The sequence below is a fragment of the Hippocampus comes genome, unplaced genomic scaffold (genome assembly GCF_001891065.2).
Source record: "Hippocampus comes isolate QL1 unplaced genomic scaffold, H_comes_QL1_v1.1 scaffold48, whole genome shotgun sequence".
NCBI classification, from domain to species: domain Eukaryota; kingdom Metazoa; phylum Chordata; class Actinopteri; order Syngnathiformes; family Syngnathidae; genus Hippocampus; species Hippocampus comes.
Window position 1 is genome coordinate 2,985,171 of NW_017808403.1, and position 22,964 is coordinate 3,008,134.

The 22,964-nt window shown below is 47.4% G+C and overlaps 1 protein-coding gene across 2 annotated transcripts in view; it reads left to right on the forward strand.

Annotated features, from left to right (window-relative positions):
• usp43b (ubiquitin specific peptidase 43b) overlaps positions 1 to 21,052 on the forward strand; it is a 61,109-nt gene extending 40,057 nt beyond the window's left edge. For both annotated transcript variants that reach the window (XM_019858482.1, XM_019858480.1), the window contains exons 4-16: positions 4,346 to 4,438; positions 6,042 to 6,177; positions 6,350 to 6,494; positions 10,527 to 10,692; positions 12,727 to 12,838; positions 15,831 to 15,934; positions 16,911 to 16,988; positions 17,092 to 17,221; positions 17,381 to 17,723; positions 18,186 to 18,344; positions 18,679 to 18,849; positions 19,222 to 20,289; positions 20,749 to 21,052. In XM_019858482.1, coding sequence (XP_019714041.1) covers positions 4,346 to 4,438; positions 6,042 to 6,177; positions 6,350 to 6,494; positions 10,527 to 10,692; positions 12,727 to 12,838; positions 15,831 to 15,934; positions 16,911 to 16,988; positions 17,092 to 17,221; positions 17,381 to 17,723; positions 18,186 to 18,344; positions 18,679 to 18,849; positions 19,222 to 20,289; positions 20,749 to 20,759 — 2,716 coding nt within the window. In that variant the 3' untranslated portion in view covers positions 20,760 to 21,052. The remainder of the gene's footprint in view (positions 1 to 4,345; positions 4,439 to 6,041; positions 6,178 to 6,349; positions 6,495 to 10,526; positions 10,693 to 12,726; positions 12,839 to 15,830; positions 15,935 to 16,910; positions 16,989 to 17,091; positions 17,222 to 17,380; positions 17,724 to 18,185; positions 18,345 to 18,678; positions 18,850 to 19,221; positions 20,290 to 20,748) is intronic.
• The last annotated feature ends 1,912 nt before the right edge of the window (positions 21,053 to 22,964 follow it).

Here is a 22,964-nt window from a genome sequence, read left to right on the forward strand (position 1 = left end):
GCCGTGAGTTCCTGAGAAGCGATAAGCCGAACTGTATCTGTCTGCACACATTGGTCTGAATGTTCCTTTGTTATCGCCGCACAGATAACTCCAACGGGAGTTACGTGGGAGGGGAAAGAGGGGAAATGCTGGGTCAGAGTACATGGAGTACATATCTCAAACCATAGAATGGGTGACCTTTTGATTTCTCATATGTCACCGCAAACCTAAGATGACATTGGATCAGTCAATATCCGTGTGCTCCTTGACATTTTGGGTCATAATCCGACCAAAAGGGGGCTGGGGGGGGGGTCCACGCAAAACATAAAGAGAACAAAGTCAGCGGTGTGCCATTATGGGAATTAGTCCATTGTGAGACAAATAAAGGTTTTCTTATCTTATTGTGCATGCTTGAAGAAGCACGCTGCAGTCAGAAGGTCACGTTTCAGTCTTGTGCTTGGTGTTTGCTTAACTTGAACACGCTTGAAAGAATCGTCTTACCGTCTGAAAACCTGAATGAAGGGAGAGCCGGCGACCGAGAAGCCGGGGTCAGTTTGTGCGGGACCCGGAAATGTTAAAAATAGCGGTGATAGAAACAGACTGGGCCGAGAGGACTATTCTGCTTTGGTGTAAAAACACACATTCATTCTATAAAATCATGATACCAAATGACTTCATGCATTCTCAAGTATGGGACTTTCCATCAGAGAAAAAGCCTTTCCTGCACAGAGCCATTTGTAAAATGGACGTTTTTTTGGGGGTGGGGGGGCTCTGAATGCTGATGTGTGTGATGGAAATGATATTGTTGCGTTAGAGGCAGCTGGACCCAAATGCAGGCGCCGCAGCAGGCGCAATGCTGGCAGAAACATGCTTTGGAAAAGCAAGTTTCTGTTCAGGGTCAGAAATAAACTTTGGGTAAGAGGAGTTTAGTACCCTTTGGAATGCTCACTTGCTGAGGCGCAAGGTTGTGCCAGACATCGCCATTCACACTAAAAATCAGACGTACAGCCAATTTTTGTCTTCATTTCAATACACTGCAAACGCTTTTGGACTGTTGGGAGGGGAGGTGGGAGAACTTTGAAAGAACCCCAGAGCAGGCAAGTTTCACACAGCAAGGCCCACATCGATATTCAAAACCGCAATCCAAGTAATTTGTGCCCTGCCAGCTGTGACCCCGGTTCGGGCTCCTGCACGCTTGTGTCGATCCACGCAAAGTTCACTCACGCCTGAATGAATATGATGAGACCAACGTGTTTTAAACATTTTGAGTTTCAGCCAGTTTCAACAGGTTAAATATATCCATCAGAAATGGCTTGAACGAGATAAGAGAGCCCAGAAAATGTCAGGCAGCAGTACACTCCATTCAGCAAAAAACAGAAGGCAGACGTGGCCGTGTGCGGAATTCGGTCCCGTGCTGACAGACTTTTCCCAAAGACTACCGGAATTTGTTCGCAAATTTCCAGTTCGGTCACGTGTGTGTGAGGCATGCCTTGGTCTTCTCTGATTACAGCAGAAAATTCCACTGGTGTTGATAAATATGTTCCTTCGTCATTTATCTCGAGCCAAGGCCACCTTCCCTCCCTCGTTGCCCTCCCGGGGGCGGGGCGTTCGTTTCACTCAGTGCTTTCCACAAATTGCCTTATTTTCTTTTATAGGTGGATAACATCTAACGTTTTGTGGATTGCTGAAGATGACTGAAGGCATGTTGTTCTTTATTTGCTGCAGGATCCCGATGAAGATGAAAACCTGCGGCATCCTGGCCCGCCCCATTGCCAGCAGCAACATAGTTTTGTCCAGGAACATTTTCAGGCACAGTACAAGTGAGTCGTCATGCTTCTTTTAATCCTGGCCATTTGAAATTTACGACATTGCAATGTCGATTAAAAAAAAAAAAAAAAATGTGATTCAGCGTCAGCCCTAATCAAGATTGTCAACAGGAACACTTAATTGTCAAGGTTTTACAACCCCTTAATTCCTCAACAACCTTGATCAAAAAGTCACCTTCCACTCTCTCCCACAATTCTGTAACATATCAATTATTTGCACTTTCCTTTTAGCAATATTATGACAATGCTGACCTTCTTGGAGTACTTTCCGTTGCACTATGGAGAGCCCACTTAAGCGCGGATCCTTCATTTACACCATGGGGGGCTGATAGCGATGCAACACAGTAAAACCAAAGGATGTACTCTCGAGGAAAATTACTTTTTAAAAGGTGCCCCCCCCCTTCCCCTCCAGAGTGAACTTGCCCTAATCTTGTTTACAAGTGCTGAGCTGCCAGTTCCTCGCCACATTGTCAGCTCGGTGTGACTGACGATAATGCGCGTCCTCGTAATTACTCTCCTCAAAGGCGTGAAATATTTGACTTTGGACCTTCATAACATCAGGATGCAAACTAATGCAAAGGAGTTGGGCTGAATGACACTCACTTGGACGTGAACCCAACGAACGGGCCGGTCGGGGTCATTTTGACCGCGTGAAAGCGGGCGCGCATGCCTATGAGATAAATGCCCTGAAGGCTCTGGATGAGGTGAATATTTCTTAACTCCTCTCACTTTGGTTTTCTCTGAAGTCCTGAGGCCTCAGCGCTCCCGTGAGCCAGGGGAACACTTCTCCGTGGGGTGCCTGACGCAACGCAAGGCCAAGAATTGATAGACCACAGCATGCATGACCTCGATACAAAAGCCCGCTTGGTCACTGTGAAGTCATCACAGCATTTACACAAACTGAAGCAAGTCAAGTCTGCACACGATCAGAATCACAATGGGACGGTGTATTCAAACTTGTGGTAAAAGTCGCATATGTCGCAACAGTAATGCAGGATTAGCGGAGGACGGGGTTTTTTTGTTGTTGTGTATAGACAGAGCTCCAATTGTATGTTCACACGATGCATTCATTTTTTTTGTCGTTGTTTAATCGTGCGCATTTAATTATTTCCAATCGATGAAGCGATGCGGTTTCAGTCAGATCGCTCGTATTGCCCGTTTGACCTCGAGGGCCAGCTTGGTTCAAGTGGCGCTGAGAGTTTACGGGCCCAATAAATCATCTCTTTTATTGCCGGCGTATTGTAACGTCCTTCAGTGAATGACGGCACCCATATTTGGATGTAACACCTTCTATGTCTTTCTTTATTTACAACTATCCCGTGTTATAACGTGAAGACCAGTGGCTATTAATCCCAAGCAGCCGCCAATGTGTGTACAAATTAGTTTTTGTCTAAATTTAGCCGCTGTGGCTTTTACTCAGGTGTGTTTTGTAGTCCGGGAATTCCGGTATACATCCTTGGTCCTTTCCACGCTTACTCCATTAGTCCGTCACGAGAACATGACCTCCCCCTTTTTGGCTTTTCACTTTTCAAGTCTTTTGGAGCAGCGCGGGTCACGTCTATGTTTGAGAGCGGCTTGAGTGTGATTTGCATGCGCAGAGCGCAACGGCCCCTCGCTGTTTCCTGGCGAGGATCAGACATCCGTAGGGCAGCCATTCTGCTCTGCCAAGAGGGACTGATCCAGTGTGAGCCAGTGTCAGCTGGGCTTGCTTCAATAGGGCTTTATTCGGCCTCAATTTTTCCCATCCTGGCTCGATCTATCCGTGCAATATGTTTTGGACTATTTTTGACCGTAAAAGGAAATTGTACATTTGAACGACATCATCCTTTTATACCTCTTTTTGAACCACATGTATTGAGTGCACATCTAGCCTCTGTTATAATTGCAGTCTCCCCGAGTGCTCTGTAAAGATCACTGAAGAGAAGCAATCACATCCATCAGCGGTAAACTCTGCTGCGGCTTTGCTCGTGTCACAGCAATTAAAAACAAAGAGAAAGAAGGAAAATAAATTACCGGTCATATGTGTTAGTTTGTACAGGCAGGGTGTCATTTGCTGTAGTCGCAAGGGTGTTGGTTCTCGTCATTTACGAAATGAATGCTGATTTTGGTAGTACGTTATTGTGACTTCTGCTGACGGCATAAGTAACAATGATGTGCAGTCATCCATCCATCCATCCATTTTCGAATCCGCTTCTCCTCACAAGGGTCGCGGGCATGCTGCGACTATTGCCAGCACTGTACAATTTGTTGTCAGATGTGGAGGGAAAAAAAAACCTTTGAAGTTCTCGACATTTCCTTGCAAGGAGCCCGCTGTGGCATTACACAGCATTAGTGGCACCATTGAAAGTGATGCAACATGATGGAAAGCTTGTCTTCTCCAGCCCTCCCAATCAGATAAGAGCGTATATCTCTTATATTTTTTTTTCGGGGGGGTGTGTTCTTCTCATGTGATGTAATTAAGGCCACTCCATTTCTGCCAGACGTAATCAGCGAGATTAATTTGCGGAGACTGATAAGTGTGCACTTTGTTTTTCCCACAGATCTTCACTGACATGCCCCCATTGTTTGAAACAGAGCAACACCTTTGACCCTTTCCTTTGCATCTCACTGCCGATTCCTCTTCGCCAGACCAGGTGAGTATCGCAGGGTTTCACCAGATGAGCAGTTTGTGTTGGCGATTGACGCCAAAGTCGTTCAATGCTTTGAATCACCTTTGAATCTGCTTTGATGTGTGTATTTATGTTGGGGGCGGGGTGGGGTCATTTTGTGGAATGGACTCTATGCATGGCGAATGAGCATCCGGTTTCCGTTTGTTCCAAGTTGACCGGGACGCCGTCTGGAAGAAAAATAACCTCATTCTTTTCAAAAGATCTTCACCTGGCTTTTTGTAACTATAGCTCAGAGCTGGTGCTTCAGGCTGCAGTGTTGTTCACATAACACTTGCGAAACAGAATTGCTTGCATCAAAACAGGAAGCGGGTGTAAATTTCTCGGAGCAAATGAAAGAATGTCTTATTCAACTTAAGAAAGCAACATGCACTGCAACGCCATTTCACATCAAATAGTTATTTTCAAAGCTATTTCCGAGCCCTAAACGTTTTGGTATTTATTTCCAAAACAATTCAACTCAACAAATATGACTGGTGGATCATCTCTGAAAGCATTTTCAAACAGTAATTTCTTTGAGCTTTACTGAAGAGGTCTGCTGAGTCAAACCAAGTTAGTTGTCGAGGTTCTTTTTGTTTCTTTGTGTGCAAATATTCTTACTGGCTGAGCCATGTACTCAGAACACACAGATTGCCTCCAACCAAATGTGCCCTGTGGTGAACAACCCAAACATTGGATCCTCTGTCGACGGTATTGCAATCTTTGCATAATGAATCATTGTGTTTATCCAGTGTGGTTGCAAATCTATCTTGCATTGGTGCAGGGACAGAGCAGGGGTGCCGTCACTGTTTTGACCTGAAGTCCAAATGAGCTACCTCCTATCGGTAGCGATTGGTGAAAAAAATGTGAAATTGACCATTCTATAAACATACATTTCAAAGCGTGCCCAGTTTATCTCCCTTGGATGAAAAAAAAAAAGCCCAAGGTGTTGGTAAATTTTGGAGAGATATTGAGTGAAAGAATCTTTTTTTTTTTTTTTTTTAATGAAAATCTTGGCTCTTTACATTTTCCAACCCTGCTAAACGAGGATGGTAACTTTGAGTTTACTTTCATCAAGATGGAGCACCCGTCTCATCCTGACACGGGCATCAGTGGTTAGAATCGGCAATTTCAGATGCTTGGATTGGGTCGGCCTCCGAAGGAGCGGCCTACCAGATCTCACCACACTTGATTTTTATCTTTGGGGGCATTTGAAGGCCAGGCAAAGACACATTCCGTGTCGCTATTTTAACGCTTATCGATGCCCGGTGCACTTTACAAAGAGAGGTGAGGAGTACCTGGCGCACTATGTTGTCAGCTTGAAAATCTGCGTAAAAGGGGCGGCTGCCTCTGGAGAGGTCAGAGCCAAGGGCTCCCTGCTTTTAAAAATGCAATAGATTCCATTATTTGGCCGTCATAAAACTTAACTCCTAATGATCCATTATTCATGTTAAAATGTATTGATTTATTCATGAAAGTCTTCTTTTGTCCCCTCCTGGCCATCGCTCAGTCTGCTCCAACTCAGAACATGACCAAAGAGAGGTGAGGCGGGCTCTCGCTCATCCTAACCGTGCGTCGCTCTCTCCGGCAGGCCCGTGTGTGTGACTCTGGTGTTCAGCACAAAGGGACAAAGGTACCTGCGAGTCGGTCTGGCCGTGCCTCTGTTCGGCTCTGTCGCCTGCTTGAGAAGGATGGTGGCTGATGAGGGCAACGTTTCCCCAGATCAGGTAAAACTACCGCGAAAGTTCTCTGAGATGTTCCGACTGGAGTAACATGAAGTAGAATAAGTGTACAGCACAATACACTTTTGGGTTCATTCATGCTTCTGAGATGAAGACTCATTTTCTATATGGAGGCTACACGGCGGGGCCCGCCAGATAAAACTTTTTCCCTCCATAGGTGATCCTGACTGAAGTTTACGCCAGCGGGTTCCAGCGCTCCTTCTTTGATGAAGACGACCTAACCAGTATAGCGGAAAATGACGTCATCTATGCCTTCCAGGCTCCGCCTCTCTACATTCGAGGCGGCTCTGCACGGACTTCAGGTAGCTTGCAGGTTGAAAATCCAGCTCAAGGTTCTGGTCCATTTATATCTGGCTACATTTATTTTAAGATAATAATATCGCCGTTTGCCGGTTTGATCGCTTGCTTTCAAGTTTGCAAACACTCTCGGGAAGCAAACAGCCAGTTGAGTATTCTTAATGAAACCCGCGGGGAGCGCACCTTACTGCAAGAGGGCCTTGAGGAGCACGTAACAAAAGTGTATAACATCCCGCTGTGAATGATGCGCACACACTCTGCGCCCAGCCCTCCCGTGCCATCAGATTTATGGCTTCCGCGTCTTCACGACATTCCGAGTCTTTCTCAGCTCGCGCCGTGCAGCCCGTGGTTTCTTCATGTGTCGTCGCATTTCTGCCCTTACGTGGCACCAAAACTTTACATGGCACAACTCGAGATTGCGGTTCCTGAAATTCAAATCATAAATGTCTAATCCACGAACCAATCAGGAGGGTTTGCTCTACCCGTTTGTTCCCTCTTTGGTCTTCTCAAGACATTATGGACCATGTTAGGCTTCTGGCCCCGTGCGAACAGTTTTGGAGCGGTCCCGTTTCTGCACGGTCCATTAAGGCGTGCTCGGATGGGCTTGGCGCAGGGAGAACACATTTGGGATTCTACTAGAAGAGATATTTTGAGCCAGGTCCAACATCGATGGAGCCACGCAAGTCATAATGCATGAATAAGCACAAAAACCCGAATAGACCACCTCCATTCCCCCCCCCCCTTCTCGTATCAGTTCCTCATACTGTAGTGCGGTGTCGCGTCACTTTACAGTGCGTGTGCAAGCCTGTGTGTGTGTGTGTGTGTGTGTGTGTGTGTGTGTGCGGAGAGCTGAATCCTTGAGGAAAAGTCATTTCTAATTATAGTTTGACCGTGTTTAGTCTGCTTCTTCCTGGTGGGCGCTCGGCTGAAAGAGGCACGGGAGTGCAGAGCGGCGACAATGTCACAAACATTGGTTTTCCCGCACATTTTTTCCCCGATTAGACCCGCGATTTAACAGGCGCTGGGGTGCGTGTTTGTCGACGTGGTGTCAAAACATAAACCGTGATGCCACACAAAGACAATTGTGCGGGAAAACAACAGGGGAGAAGCGAAAGGAGACAAGAAACAGAAGTGTGGAAAGCGTACGGCGTTTGACAGGGAGCCATAAAAATATTTGATTTAATGCAGGATGAGCGCTGGCTCCCCTTGGCGGCGGTGGCGGCGGCCCCGTGTAACTCTCAGCGGGACGGAACAGGAGGTGACCTCAGCGTTTTAGTCTTTCCTCAACATGTTTTAAAAAGGGCTTTTAAAAGGAGGTTTCCTTGGTGCCTCGCTCCCGCAGCTGTCAGAGGTCACTCCTTGACAAAATTGTCACGCACCATTTGAAGTGAGTTTTATCGCCAGCTTGATGAGAGCAACGTTACCAAATTAAAAGCTGCACGTTCTCGTCAGAATTTGAATTCCCGAGGTCGCGACATCGCAATCAGTCTATTCACGCTCAAGCTTTGATGGCGTATTTGTCGACTTTGATTAGTTTTGAATGGGTCTTGCCCTTCTTGCAGCGTCCAGATTAATGCGCCCGGCACACCCCAATTATAGCGGTCGGAGGCGGCTCGTGCTAACACAGTTGTTTGCTGCTTTGCAAAGATCACACCCATCACCGCCGCTGGCCGTGCTGAAACCTATGCCTTCCAGGCTCCGCCTCTCTACATTCGAGGCGGCTCTGCACGGACTTCAGGTAGCTTGCAGGTTGAAAATCCAGCTCAAGGTTCTGGTCCATTTATATCTGGCTACATTTATTTTAAGATAATAATATCGCCGTTTGCCGGTTTGATCGCTTGCTTTCAAGTTTGCAAACACTCTCGGGAAGCAAACAGCCAGTTGAGTATTCTTAATGAAACCCGCGGGGAGCGCACCTTACTGCAAGAGGGCCTTGAGGAGCACGTAACAAAAGTGTATAACATCCCGCTGTGAATGATGCGCACACACTCTGCGCCCAGCCCTCCCGTGCCATCAGATTTATGGCTTCCGCGTCTTCACGACATTCCGAGTCTTTCTCAGCTCGCGCCGTGCAGCCCGTGGCTTCTTCATGTGTCGTCGCATTTCTGCCCTTACGTGGCACCAAAACTTTACATGGCACAACTCGAGATTGCGGTTCCTGAAATTCAAATCATAAAGGTCTAATCCACGAACCAATCAGGAGGGTTTGCTCTACCCGTTTGTTCCCTCTTTGGTCTTCTCAAGACATTATGGACCATGTTAGGCTTCTGGCCCCGTGCGAACAGTTTTGGAGCGGTCCCGTTTCTGCACGGTCCATTAAGGCGTGCTCGGATGGGCTTGGCGCAGGGAGAACACATTTGGGATTCTACTAGAAGAGATATTTTGAGCCAGGTCCAACATCGATGGAGCCACGCAAGTCATAATGCATGAATAAGCACAAAAACCCGAATAGACCACCTCCATTCCCCCCCCCCCCCCCCCCCCTCCCCCCGCCATGACATTCCAGCCTTGCACGACGTCACCATCGTGCACGTGAGCGTGGACGACGTGGACGAGCCGCCCGTGTTTGACGCGCCTGCTTACGCGTCACTTTACAGTGCGTGTGCAAGCGTGTGTGTGTGTGTGTGTGTGTGTGTGTGTGTGTGCGGAGAGCTGAATCCTTGAGGAAAAGTCATTTCTAATTATAGTTTGACCGTGTTTAGTCTGCTTCTTCCTGGTGGGCGCTCGGCTGAAAGAGGCACGGGAGTGCAGAGCGGCGACAATGTCACAAACATTGGTTTTCCCGCACATTTTTTCCCCGATTAGACCCGCGATTTAACAGGCGCTGGGGTGCGTGTTTGTCGACGTGGTGTCAAAACATAAACCGTGATGCCACACAAAGACAATTGTGCGGGAAAACAACAGGGGAGAAGCGAAAGGAGACAAGAAACAGAAGTGTGGAAAGCGTACGGCGTTTGACAGGGAGCCATAAAAATATTTGATTTAATGCAGGATGAGCGCTGGCTCCCCTTGGCGGCGGTGGCGGCGGCCCCGTGTAACTCTCAGCGGGACGGAACAGGAGGTGACCTCAGCGTTTTAGTCTTTCCTCAACATGTTTTAAAAAGGGCTTTTAAAAGGAGGTTTCCTTGGTGCCTCGCTCCCGCAGCTGTCAGAGGTCACTCCTTGACAAAATTGTCACGCACCATTTGAAGTGAGTTTTATCGCCAGCTTGATGAGAGCAACGTTACCAAATTAAAAGCTGCACGTTCTCGTCAGAATTTGAATTCCCGAGGTCGCGACATCGCAATCAGTCTATTCACGCTCAAGCTTTGATGGCGTATTTGTCGACTTTGATTAGTTTTGAATGGGTCTTGCCCTTCTTGCAGCGTCCAGATTAATGCGCCCGGCACACCCCAATTATAGCGGTCGGAGGCGGCTCGTGCTAACACAGTTGTTTGCTGCTTTGCAAAGATCACACCCATCACCGCCGCTGGCAGTGATGAATCACCTTGTCAGGGGAGCAACAGGCTTTAATAAAACACTGTGGTTTAGGAACGGGGGGGGGAAACTCGGTACCTTTGGCCAATCCATTGCTTGTCGTCTGAGTAGGATTCGCTGCGCGATTGATCACAGTCACGCTCGTAGGCGCTGACCTGCGTGCCGAGCACCGAGCTTGTCGACTGTGTGACAAAAATGCACCGTCGCATTTTCACGGGGATGTTATAAAGTCTGCGTTTTCGTTCGGTCGGTCACACTCCTCCTTTGTTCGTCTAAACACAAGAGGGGTGGGGGGGGGATTGCAAGCTGCATCAGATAAGCACTCCTGCGGAGAAGTTGAGACCGCCATCAGTCCATCTGTTCCATGAATCAGTCCCCTAAACGGAAAGCTGCTGTCTCATCCGTATCGCATGCAGCCTCCTTCGCTTCCACTTCACGGTGTTCAATTTCGACATCAGTCCTACAATCGGTCGCCTTGCCAAGAAGGATTGGGAAAATCTGTTTTGCGTGGCAGTCAGGTGTAGCGCTCTTCAAATGTTTCTCCCTGTGTATCTCTTTAGGATCCCATCACAGTCTACCGCCATCTTCGACGTATACCGCCGGTCCCGAGGCTAAAAGATTACCTGCGTCCGGGGCGTTGTCTTCAGAATTTCTCAACCAGGGCGTCCCACTGAAGATTTTGCTGTTGGTATGCAACGCAGCGGGAGCAGGCCAGCAAACTGTTAGGTGATGACACAAGTTCCATGCGTCCTCATCTGTGTGATGAACATCTTCTATCGTCCCGGAATCTCTACCTGCTATTGTGCGATTTAAGATGAGGAGAAAGTGATGCCCCAAAAATAAAATGTACGGTTCAACTTCAGACAGAAGCAGCTCCCAAATGGTACCATTAGCTTGCCCACATCGTTCCCAGTTTGACGACTGATTTGCATGTGCAAAATACAACGGCAACCTTAAAAAAAACACGGCCGCAATAGCAGAGAACTAAACGCACCAACAAAAACCCAAATACAACAGCGTACCGTGGTGCAGCGAAAAAGCCAAACGGGGAACTAAAGCCCCGATCCCACCGAGCGGCAAACAATTTGGGAAGATTTGCAAAGGCGGCGAATGTTGCGTTCACGTCAGAGTTTGTCAGGATTCGTTCACGGTCGCAAACGCTAGGCAGACCTTCGCCGACAGTTTTTAGTGTCACAGAGACTGTTCAAAATTGCCCCGCGACAAGAAAAATCTACGGGCGAACGTCTGACGACCGCTTGGCAAACGTTGCAAATCTTCCCAATTTTTGGTGTGTGTGTGTGTGTGTGTGTGTGTGTGTGTGTGTGTGTGTGTGTGTGTGTGTGTGTGTACGTATACACAATCACATGTTCAATTATGTCAGTCGCTGAATGAGAGTTTTTGATTTGAAGCACTTTAAAATCTCGGCGCTCATCTACTTGAGTGAGTATTATTATCATCCAGTTGCTCTCCCTCCTCTGTGGGATGCTCGGTCATTTTATATTTAGCGCTACTCTGTGCCAGAAGCACATCAAGGTCATCTCACCTCTCGGGAAAATAAGTGCCTCACATCTATCTCACCGCGAGAGGAGTTTGAAAATAAATGAGTGAAGGAATCCAACATCTGGCCGGCCTGCCGATCCGTCGGGCCCTCGCCTGTCTCGTCCAATCGAGGCGGATCGATAAAGGTGAGCTGGCCAACGCGGCCGTGAGAAAGGCCAGTCTCACCCGTGAGAGTCTGACTCATGCGTGTCAGTTTCTCCTTGAAAAATGACTTACTGTCATTGATCAAAGCGCCCGCCCGCCGCCCGCCGGACTCATCAGATGACAGTGGGAGACGTTTGCTTTGCCAAGAGGGTGACATTGGAGTCACGTGTCTCTCACTGGTTTTCTGGGATCAAAGCGCAGGACCACCCGACGTGAAATGACTTGCTCTCTGTGTGTGCGTGTGCTGTCCAAACTGCGCAAAAGTTTTGGAAAACAGCATTGCTTCCATTTTAACAATGTTGTGATGGCCATACAGAGAACTCAATTGTCACTCGGGAGAGTGCCAACCTTGGCCAAGGCGAAATGATTGATGAAAGCCGTGAAAATACTTTGGTTGTATTGGAAGTGAGTGCGGAGAGGGCTACTTTTAGGTATCCGCCTTATTTTGTAGCACCAAATTTTGTCCAGTAAACTTGTCTTACTATTTACTGTAAAAAAAACAAAACAAAAAAAAAAGGTCATAAAAACAGCAAAGCTAGTGGTGAGTATGACAGTGTGAATGCGTGAATCCTAAAAAGCATTCATGGCTTCTCTTGAATGTCACCATGGCATTTCACTTGTTTCATTTTAGCACAAATGATTGATCCAAAGGCTTCCCAACAGGACATTGACTTTGGGAGTGAACAGACACTGTTGGAATAACGCACGGACATCGTCGGTTAGTCCTTGACTGCAGAGCCCCACTTTTTTTTTTTTTCTCTTCACCGTCCACATGCCTACGGGGACTGCTAATAAATCTCAAGCAGACAATGGCGGACCGCCTTCAATTAAGTGTGTGTTATCATAAATGTGTCATGGGTTCCGTTCTTTTAGAGTGATGGTTTTTCCCCACTTCTCATCAGCTAATTCTGTTTTGTCCTTCACCGCGCTTCGCTAACGACACGGAAATGTGTACCCTGCTCCAATGTCAAAATCGCTTCTTGTCTTTGCGCGGTAGCGCGCAAGGTTTCATGTCAACTTCACGAGGTTTTTGTCCCGTTTTTGTCGTCGTTTTAGGTTCGGCCCTCCATTCTTAATGAGGGAGGACCGGTCTATTTCCTGGGATCAGCTGCAGCAAAGCATTCTGAGCAAGCTTTACTACCTGATGATCAACGGGGCGCCGGCACAGGTACGGGACAACTCGTTACAAAAATAGGATCCTTGGTCGGAAGTTTGAAGTAAATCATTTCAAGTGATGAGCACATCCGCCTCACAGTTGTGAGGTTGGGGGTTCAAATCCGGGCTCCGGCATTCCTGTGTGCAGTTTGCATGTTTTCAATGTGCTTGTGCGGGTTTTCTTGGAGAACTCTGGCTTCCTTCCGCGTTCCAAAAGCATCTTTTAACGCTCAGCAATTAGATGTGGAGCTCAGTCGTCCGGGACTCAGTAGGTCGGCTGCTACCATGAATAAAATGAGCCAGTTGTAAGAACTGTTTGAGGATTGGCCCAAATTGAGTCCGGTCCGTGATGCGTAAGTGGAAATGTTGTAGTCCTCATATTTTGTTGAATTATGGCTTTGATATTTGTTCTTTTATAAAACAATAAATATGAAGTGGCGGGAGTATGGGAGGGGGCCCCAAGGGAGGATCCAGGACACGCTGGAGAGACAATCTCTCTCTCGGCTGGCTTGACAAGGCGTCAGGTCCCCCCCCCCTGAGTCAAGCTGGACAAAGTTAGGATCTTCTGAGCCCAAGTTTCAGCAGCTTTGAGATTGTTTATCAGCAGGCGTCAGCCAGCGGCAGTCGAGAGGACGACAAAAGTCAGGCGCAAAAATATTTCGGTGGCAGTGCACGGCCGTGTTCTAAGTGCCACCTCGGCGCTAGCCGGCGCATTCAAAGCACACCGTCAAGTGCCATCCGGTTTTCGGTAGCCACCCCGCTCCCCGAAAGAGCAGATGTTTGCTCTACACTGAAAGGAAATCAATAGCAGCTTGTGTCAATTAATGACACTGTCAAGTGGATTTTTCCGCTTCTAATTTTAGCCCGCGTACCGATTGAAATTCAAAGGCAGTCCTTTTTCGCGCAGTCCTTTTCCCTGCGACTGAATGTGCCAGAAGGGATTTGAAAAGGTTGGCAAGGTGCCGACTAAAGCGAGAATAGCAATGTAATCTGTTACAAAACACGCAGGCGGCCCAAGTTATTGATCTTTTCGCTACAAGCTGTGAGAAGAAGGACATTTTGTTGGCAGAGATGAGATCCGTTCGGCTTGAACTATTCCGTGGAGCAGCGAACGTGTGCGTTAAAGCGGTAAAAAGCATTTAGTGTGAGAAATGACAGTGGCGCTCCTTCACGCTGACAAAAAGCTGTCAGACAAAAGCAAGACAATGAAGCCCCCCCGCCCACATTGAAACCCGACATGTTCACCTTGGCGCTTTGAAGCCAATCGCTTCTGAAGTTTGCCCAACAGACTCTCTTGTGACGTAACAAACTTGGATGGCGCGAGGCCGCCGCTCCGTGGCCCTTTTCCATCGGGGCTCGGATCGGAATCTTCACAGGTTTTCTCATTCTCCTCCCGCAGTCACAATGACAGCTGTGGTATTTTTTCACAGCATGTTCACATTTTGTCATATTAGCACCCACTCGCATACGCCGACTTTTTATACAAATTCCTTCTTCGTATCATGGAGTATGTTGACGTGCCCAAATTCTGTCGATTTTGCAACGAGAAAGAGTTTGGCGGAGAGGAGGAGTGTTGGTTGATTGTGAAAAATGATCGAGGGATGGATGCTGTCATCTAGCTTAGTGACAGCTTATCGTGTTATCAGGTTACAGGGCGCTCGAAAGGGTTCATCTTAAATTGAAGCTTTTAACTTTGGTCACACAATATGGCCCCTTCCCCTGTTGAGGGCTACTCAGCTGATTTTGGGGCAGCGGCAAAGACAGGGGGAGGCGAGTTCTGGTCACGGCACCGCACTCGGTTCAGATCGAAGCGTCTCTCTCAGGAATGCGCTGTTCCGTCAGAGACAGCTTTCCTTACGTGGGTGTTTGTGTTACAGATCAGCCCGCATGCAGCGGCCACATTTCATATGGGAGGAGAGGAAATCTGCTTCATTTTTGCAAAGCTCCTTCATTCCCAAAAGCACCTCCCGTCTGAGCAAATCTCGCAGTAATAAAAGCATGCGGCAAAGGAGACGTAGAAGATCGGGCTTTTATTGCCTCTCCTGTTTTTGTCCTCGTCTTTTGGCCTTTTCAACCCACTCAGATTACAAAGATGTTTTTGCTGTTTTTCAATATGTTAGCGTCCCACCAGGCTGTACTCTGCTTGTTGTTTTGAAAATCCCTTCTGAAAAGAGTTTGTAACAAAGTCACCTCATCAACACACGCAAGAGCTACATTTAAAAACGTGTGTGAACGGCAACCACAATCTGTTCTGTGAGGCCGGTCTAACGTTGATTGGGCCAGTGATCTTCCTCACGCGGATCGGTGATGGTATATTCGGATGATTAATTCCAGCATCTGTCGTTATAAAACCGTGATTTACTGGACAGGCAGCTTGAAGCAACATTCTAACATTATGTGTTGTACATTCAAACACTCTCATAAGCATAACTCAACAGTCACCCAAGATTCTAATTCATGTTCTTTGCTCACAAAAAGCCGTTCGATACCTCAGGTCGAGGTTTCTAACCAGCCATAAACAATGAAACAAATACAGGAAGTAAATCATCCAGCCATTTTCTAATCTGCTTTTCCTCACAAGGCTCGCGGGCGTATCCCAGCTGTCTTTGGGGCAGTGGGCGAGGCGCACCCTAAATTGGTTGCAGGCCAATCGCAGGACACATGCAAGCAAATGACCATTCGCGCTCCCAATTGCACCTAGGGTCAATTTGGAGCGTTTAATCAGCCTGCCGTGCATGTTTTGGGAATGTGGGAGGAAACCCGAATACCCGGAGAAAAGCCACGCGGGCACGAGAACATGCAAAGGAAAGCCGGAGCCGCAATTGAGCAATGGGGTGGCATATTTTTCAACCAAATATGAGTCAACCTCAAAATGAAGATTGGACACTTGTGGTAATCGAACTCTGAGGTCCCACCGTCGTCTAATCCTCGAGCGGATGGTATTCTCTTTGCAATGCAAGCGGTGTCTTCACACGGTGCGATCGCGTGATTTGTTCTTCTTGCAGAATAACAGAGTGCTCTTCAACATCCGCGTGGTTGGAGGCTCGTCATTTTACAGCTACTTGTCACCGCAGGACGGTCGGCCGCTCTACCATCCTGCTGTCGACAGGTCAGTGTGGACTGTGAATTTTAAACGAGGACAGAATGTGTGAAGTGACTGCTTTTTTTTTTTTTTTCCTCTGAAAGCATCCAACCATGTCCCATGATTCCGTGAAAAAAAATGTTTTCTTCTGCGTAGTCTTGAGTGCTAATTGTGCTACCTGCTGAATTCTGTTTTCTGCCGTGGGCCACACCCGAAGCAATCACCCGAAATAGTCCCATTTCCATGTATATTTTTTTGGTGTTACCTGGCAAGATAAAAATTTGTTTGGTTGAGGACTTTTTGAGCAACCTGTCAGGTTACGTTTTAGACCTTAGTGTTTTGTCACATCAACTTCAATCCGTACGGTTGAATGTGATTGCGCAAACAGTTTGATTTGTTCCTTGGAAAGAACAGAAATGCACTGAATCATCCGTTTATGTTCGGTTTGTTCAGTCATCAAGCAGAAGTGTTTTATATACTCGTATAATATTGACAGATATGCTTTTTGTAACTTCCTGAACATTTTTTTTTTTTTTGTCGTGTGACCAATCTCTTGTTGTTAATCACACGGGTACAACAAGTCGTGATGGTTAAACATCTCCCAATTTGAATGGTAGCAGGTTCTTCATCTTTCTGCTCCCTGGAAAGGCTGACATCTAGTGGAGCAAATGCTATAATAGACAATCACTGCTGAACAATTTTTTTTAAAATAAAATACATGTTTTGTTTTGGGGGTTTTTTGGGAGTATAGTCGGTGGATTCTGAGTGCTGCGGGTACTCCAGCTTCCCCCCGCGTTCCAAAAATGTGCATTTTAGTCCCATTGAAGATCAAAAACCGGTCGGTCCCAGTTGTGAACGTCAGTGTGAATGGTTATTTATTTATATGCGCCCTACGATCGGCTGGTGACCAGTCCCAGCGGCCCGAATAAGGGCAAACGCAATCGTAAATGGATCGATGTTACCCTGGAAAGAAGTCAGTAAAACAGTTGGTGCTTTTGTTTAGAGCTTTGAAACTCTGCAGCCCGGGAGGACCGCCGCATGTGAAGCTCATCATTGAATGGGAGTACAGAATCAAAGACTGGTGAATAATTAGGGTTCTGCTTCAACTCAACTTTTTTTTTTTTTTTCCACCCCTCAAGTCGCAGTTCACTGTACTGAAAGCCTATTTGCATCCTGGCTTGTAGCCTGTTTGGTAACATTCAGGAGGAGGTGGTGAAGGATGCGGACAGTGTGAGGAATCAGCAGCAGCAGCATGTCCAGCAGTACAGCTGCACCTTGGATGAGTGTTTTCAGCTCTACACCAAAGAGGAGCAGGTCGGTAACGTATTCATAAGTGGCACATTCGATCACATCGATTGGAATGGCGTCGTGGTTGTTGTTTGTGCGAAATTTCGGAGCGTCCCTTATCAAATTCACATGGAACGAATGAAGGAAGTGACAATACGAGACATGGGTCTGTCTTACGCCTTCCAGCTCGCCCCCGACGATGCCTGGAAGTGCCCACACTGCAAGCAGCTGCAGCAGGGGATGGTGAAGATGAGCTTGTGGACGCTACCGGACATCCTCATCCTCCACCTGAAGCGCTTCAGGCAAGTGGGCGAGCGGAGAAACAAGCTGACCACGTTTGTACGTTTCCCCCTGGTGGACCTGGACATGACGCCGCACGTGGTGAACCGCAACCACGGCCCACCTCAGGCCCCGCTTCAGCCGGGCTGGAAGCAGCCCAGCCGGCCCGAGCTGGCTCCCACTGACTTCCTCTACGATCTCTACGCCGTGTGCAACCATCACGGAGGGATGCACGGGGGCCATTACACAGGTCGGTCGACAAAACAAGTGTCCTCATCATGAATGCAGGGATTATTTATTTACAACGTGTGAGAATGACCTAAGAAAAGAAAAAAGCGAGACAGACAAAAAAAAAAGTGGTCCCAAAATAAAATCTGAAGAAAAATATTCTGTGAGTTCCAAGAAATCGGTCCAAATGCTCGAAAAGGACGGGCATGTCTCGATTTGCCTGCTCTGAAAACGGCTGCCGACGACGGAGAGTTCATCATACACATTTGACAGCGACAAGAATGCATATTTCATGGCCTGCTTTGCGCGCGCGCTTTGAAGTCACCCAGGCAGTTGCGCACAATAAAAGGTTGACCATTTTGCAAGTGACATCCATCCAGTCTCCCGAAAACTTGTTCCATGCATCCCTATTCCGATGGTTCGATGTGACGATTGCCAAGATGCATTTGCTGACTCTCAAGCTCGTTTGTTCCCGTGCCGGCAGCCTTTTGTCGAAACTCCGTGGACGCTCAGTGGTACAGCTACGATGACAGCAATGCCGAGGCAGTTCCGGAAGGAGACGTGTGCACACGAGGCGCCTATATCCTCTTCTATCAAAGAAGAAAAACAATCCCGCCGTGGTCTGCGAGTTCTTCGCTCACTGGTTAGTCAGACCGTGTCATTTTTCTCTTGCTTGCTCGCTTTCAGCCTGGGGATCGAAACGGTATTTCAAAATTATAGACTTTTGCATCCAAAGGTCAGAACTGTATGAAAGCAGTTTGTCTTTTGAATTTACCTGAAATGGAGGTTATTGATGTTTTTAAGAGAAAAGGGACATGCCCCTTTTCGGTGACAATTCGATTTACAAAAAGTATAGCTCTCAGTTTCCGAAAAGTTTGTGACCCCTCGTGTAATAATCTCCTAAAAAAAAATGAGAAGATGGATGCCCGGTGGGATAAACCGCAGTCTTCTTGACAGCTTCTCTCTTGGTCTTGCAGGTTCCACCAGTTCAAACACTTCGGACCACTGGCTGGTGCGGCTGACTGGGGCTAGTGACAGAGGTGCCCCGGCGTCAGCAGCATCCAGCTCAGTGCCGCCGGTGCCCATGCAACGTCCGGATTCGACTGCTCGGCCGGTGTTTGAAGAGCGCCGCAAAACCGCAGACGCAAGTGAGGACAGTATACGGCATTCCGTCTTGTATTGTGATTGTCACACTCAGAATTGCTTGTTGTAAACAAAACCTCGCACAGCCTCCAAGTATGCAAATAAAATACAGTACACTCCGTTACACACACACACACACACACACACACACACACACACACACACACACACTCAATAGACTTGTTGAGCTTACCGGTCACATTAATGGTTGAAAAAGGAGAGCAAGATATCTCATTTTAAACCTTTAAAATGACTTATCTCCGAATCATGGGTGTGTACGTAGACCTATATCTACTATTTTTGTGTTGAGTTAAAGAGGTTGGCAAACAATGTACTCGGCCACCATGCTAGCATATGGTTTCTTTTTATTCCAACAGGTGAATTTGAGTCCAAACCGTTCGTCCGCGGGACCCACGCAAGGAGTGTCAGCATGAGATCTCCGACGAAGGCCAGGGAGTCTTTCGGCAAAGTCCTGCCGCTGCGATGGTCCTTCAGAACCAAGGATCGCATGAAGCACTCGGTCGAGACTCAGTCCGGGGAGCTGGTGGAATATCTGGAGTCGGGCCGCCGTCCGCGATGTACCAAAGAGCCGATTGTAGCTCTGGTGGCCACCCCGCCGCAAGCGCACGCCCAGCGCGGAGCCTTTGAGGGCGGACAGGAGTGCAGCTCACCAAGCGGCAGTAGCCTGAGCTGCGCAGAATCATGCTACTCCCCCAAAATCCCCGAGGGACAGAGCAGGCCCGCTATGGAGAGGCACCTCAGCAGCACTGTCAAGGGCAGCGAGGATGGCTCCCTGAGGGTGAGGTCATCGAATAAGAGAGCGAGGCAGGAGCCCGGCAGGACTTTGGACATCCAACTTCAGAGAGTGGCCATGTTAGGAGCGCACATCAGCAGCCACAGTGCACCTCCGAGCAGAGATTCCACACTGAGAAAAAACAAGGTCCCTTTCGGGGGGAGCACCAGATCCCCGAGAGATCCGTTTCAAGCAGAGGGCCAAAGGGGCCGTGAGGGTCAGAGCCAAGAGAACCTCGTGGCCTTTGTCAAGCCCGGTTTCATGCGCAAAGACGCCCCGAGATCGCCTCCGATGGGTCGGGAAGGACGCGTGAACGGATACGGGCATTTGGGAAAGCCGGCAAGCGGCGATTTTACCAAGCTGTCTCAATCCAACGGAACCCTGAGCGCCGTGACAAAGCACGAACGCCAGGCCTACGCGCTCCCCTGCCGCCAGGTCCGGCTGCGGAACGGACACGTCGCGTGCCCTGACTGCGTCGACATCAAGCGCGCTCACAGCTCCAGCAACATTCAGACAAAGCTGGACGTGAGCTTTCACGGCTGCGCCTCGCTGCAGAGGAACGGCGACGTCGCGGCCTCGCGCCGCGTCCCGCTCTCGGACAAGCCCGGCTTTGCCACCCTGCAGAGGACACAGTTCAGTACCACCTCCCTGGGTAAGCGTGGAGCATTCCCATGCGCATTGGATGTTTGTCAATCAAGGTTAGGAGATGTCGTAAACACTGGGAAAAAAACTTTTTTTTTCGCTATCTTGCATTCGACAACTGCGCTATATTGTAATCAATAAAATGAACACTAAAGCTAATAAAAATTACAATGAAACCTGTTCAAAAAAATAAAAGGCTGAAAAAAAACTCGGCATAATTAAAACTAACCGACTTTAAAAAGCAAAAGTCAAAACAAGATAAAAATGAACCATCATGAAAAATTGCCAGACTATGATAACCCTACTGGGAATACAGGCGCATCCGCATACTTGAAAAGGTCATTTATTTCAATAATGTCTGCTTCTGATGGTGTTCGGGCCACTTTGAACAGTGTTATCCGTCTTCATGGATGGGTCGTGTGGGAAGTGAGCGTTTTGTGAAGTAACGAAGGGCTCTGTTTTCCATCAGTGCCTCTGTGACATCTCCCAATGACTTGTGGAGCCTCCGACTTCTTGGCTGAGATGTCACACCCTGAAAGCATCGCTGGAAAGGAGTGTCTTCGCTCCTCCGTTGATACAGTAGTACTGTTACTTTTTACCTGTGTGTGTCTTAAACTAAATCTATGCAGAGTTGAGTTACTGCTGTCATTTGTAGGAATTGCTGCCGTTGGACTTTGTCTCCTGATAACATGTGACTGTGGAATACAGTGGACCTCCGCTATTCGCCTCAATGAAACTCTTTGACGCATTTCAACAAAGTTCCTCGGCACCAAAATGGGGGCAAATCTACTTTTGTGTATGTTAGACTCCTCATTTCACTTCAACGTAGTTCCTTGACATAAAGATGCCACAGATTTTGGGAGCAGGGGTGTGGGGGTTGATTAGGATGCCTCCTGGACACCTCCTTGGTGAGGTGTTCTGGACATATCCCACCGGCAGGGGGCCGTGGGGACGGGACAGGACACGCTGGAGAGACCATGTCTCCCGGATGGCCTTGGGATCCCCCGGGAAGAGCTGCAAGAAGTGGCTGGGGACAGGCAAGTCTTGGAGTTCCCTGCTAAAGCTGTTGCCCCCGCAACCTGAACCCAGATAAGTGGTAGAGAATTGATGGGGGGGAGAGATGGAAAATCAGCGATGAGGGAAATTTCTGAACTATAAACTGCAAATATGCGGAGGTTCATTGTATTTTAAAACCTGAGGTGTTTGCTAATTCACTCATGAGAAGAATAAATTTTAATTCAAATACAGTACAGTTAAACACACACACACACACACACACACACACGTTTAAACACTGAAAAAAAAATGCACTGTAAATTGGCTGTTCAATCATCGTCTTTGTATTTGCACTTTTATAAAAGGCCTATTTTCTTATATGACTTAATTTGTATGTCCATCCAAGTTTAGGAATAATGACACTGTTTAAAGTTTGATTGTGTTTCTAAGTGACCCAGGTACTGGTTGAAAAGGTGTTCCGTGCAAAGATATTCTATGAGGATGCACCGATGAACCGCGGCACATTTGGGAAATTGCCTGACTTCCAACTTGGTTAAGAAGTTAAACTTTATCTATGAAAAATCCTCAACTTGTTTGCTTACACACCAACAGAATTTAGTTTATTTTTGCACCCAGCAATGTATGTATGCGTGTGTGTGTGTGTGCGTGCACACGCACGTTTATGATTGTTAGAATTCTATACAGCAATTAAGGTAAATGAAGTTGAAGCCCTGCGCATGAAATATTGCCAGGACCAATTGAAAATGTGTATTTAAAAAGACAGCTAAACTTGAATAACTTTCACCAACGATCGCGTTACTGTGTAATCCTGCTTTTTGTGATGTAGGAAGAAAGGCACATCTAGGTGCTCCTCAAACATCGGAATTGCCCATTGCCACTTCCTCCATGACTATCCTGTCTGGCCTTTTCAATTTTGTGTTTTACACATTGTAAAAGTGGCACACTGGAATAACACCATTTGGAGAGACCCGCTACACAGCTGCGGTCGACTCAACGCTATTCAACAAAAGGAATGATGAAAGATGCTTATAGAGTCTATTTTATTACTAACTTTTTTTTTTAAATATTGAGGTTTTGTACTGACGTGTACTATCAGAATTGTTTCATGTTGTTATGTGGGGGGGGGGGGGGGCGTGGTCAAACCTGACACAATCCACAAAGGTCCCTGTATTGGACTTTCTATATCTGCTACATGTACCGACATTTTCTGGATTTCACATTAAACACAACTTTCTCACAAGTCAATTCCTTTTGGTATAAATTATTGACAACCTCTGTAAAATGTTTTTAACTTGACGTCTCAGTAACTTGACCCCAAATGGTTCTAACTCTGATTTCATCACCGGTTTCTATCGATTGAACAATAGTCTCGTCTGTGTTGGAGCCGATTCGGGAGTTTTTGCCAGGCTTGCCATTGTATCACGCACTGAGCTGTTCCTAACATTTTGGATCCTTGTTGAACGAAACATTTTATTTCGAATGTTATAAACACTTGTTGGTATAATGCAGTCCACTTGTGCGACACTGCAAAGTGATGTCGATACTAAAAACAATAAAGTCACATCCAAAAACATGAAGTTGCGATAATGATTTTAGTCTACGACGACAATTGAAATCTGACCGCCAGGTGTCAGTAGTAACGAGGAATTCGTCTCTGTTCCGGATGGG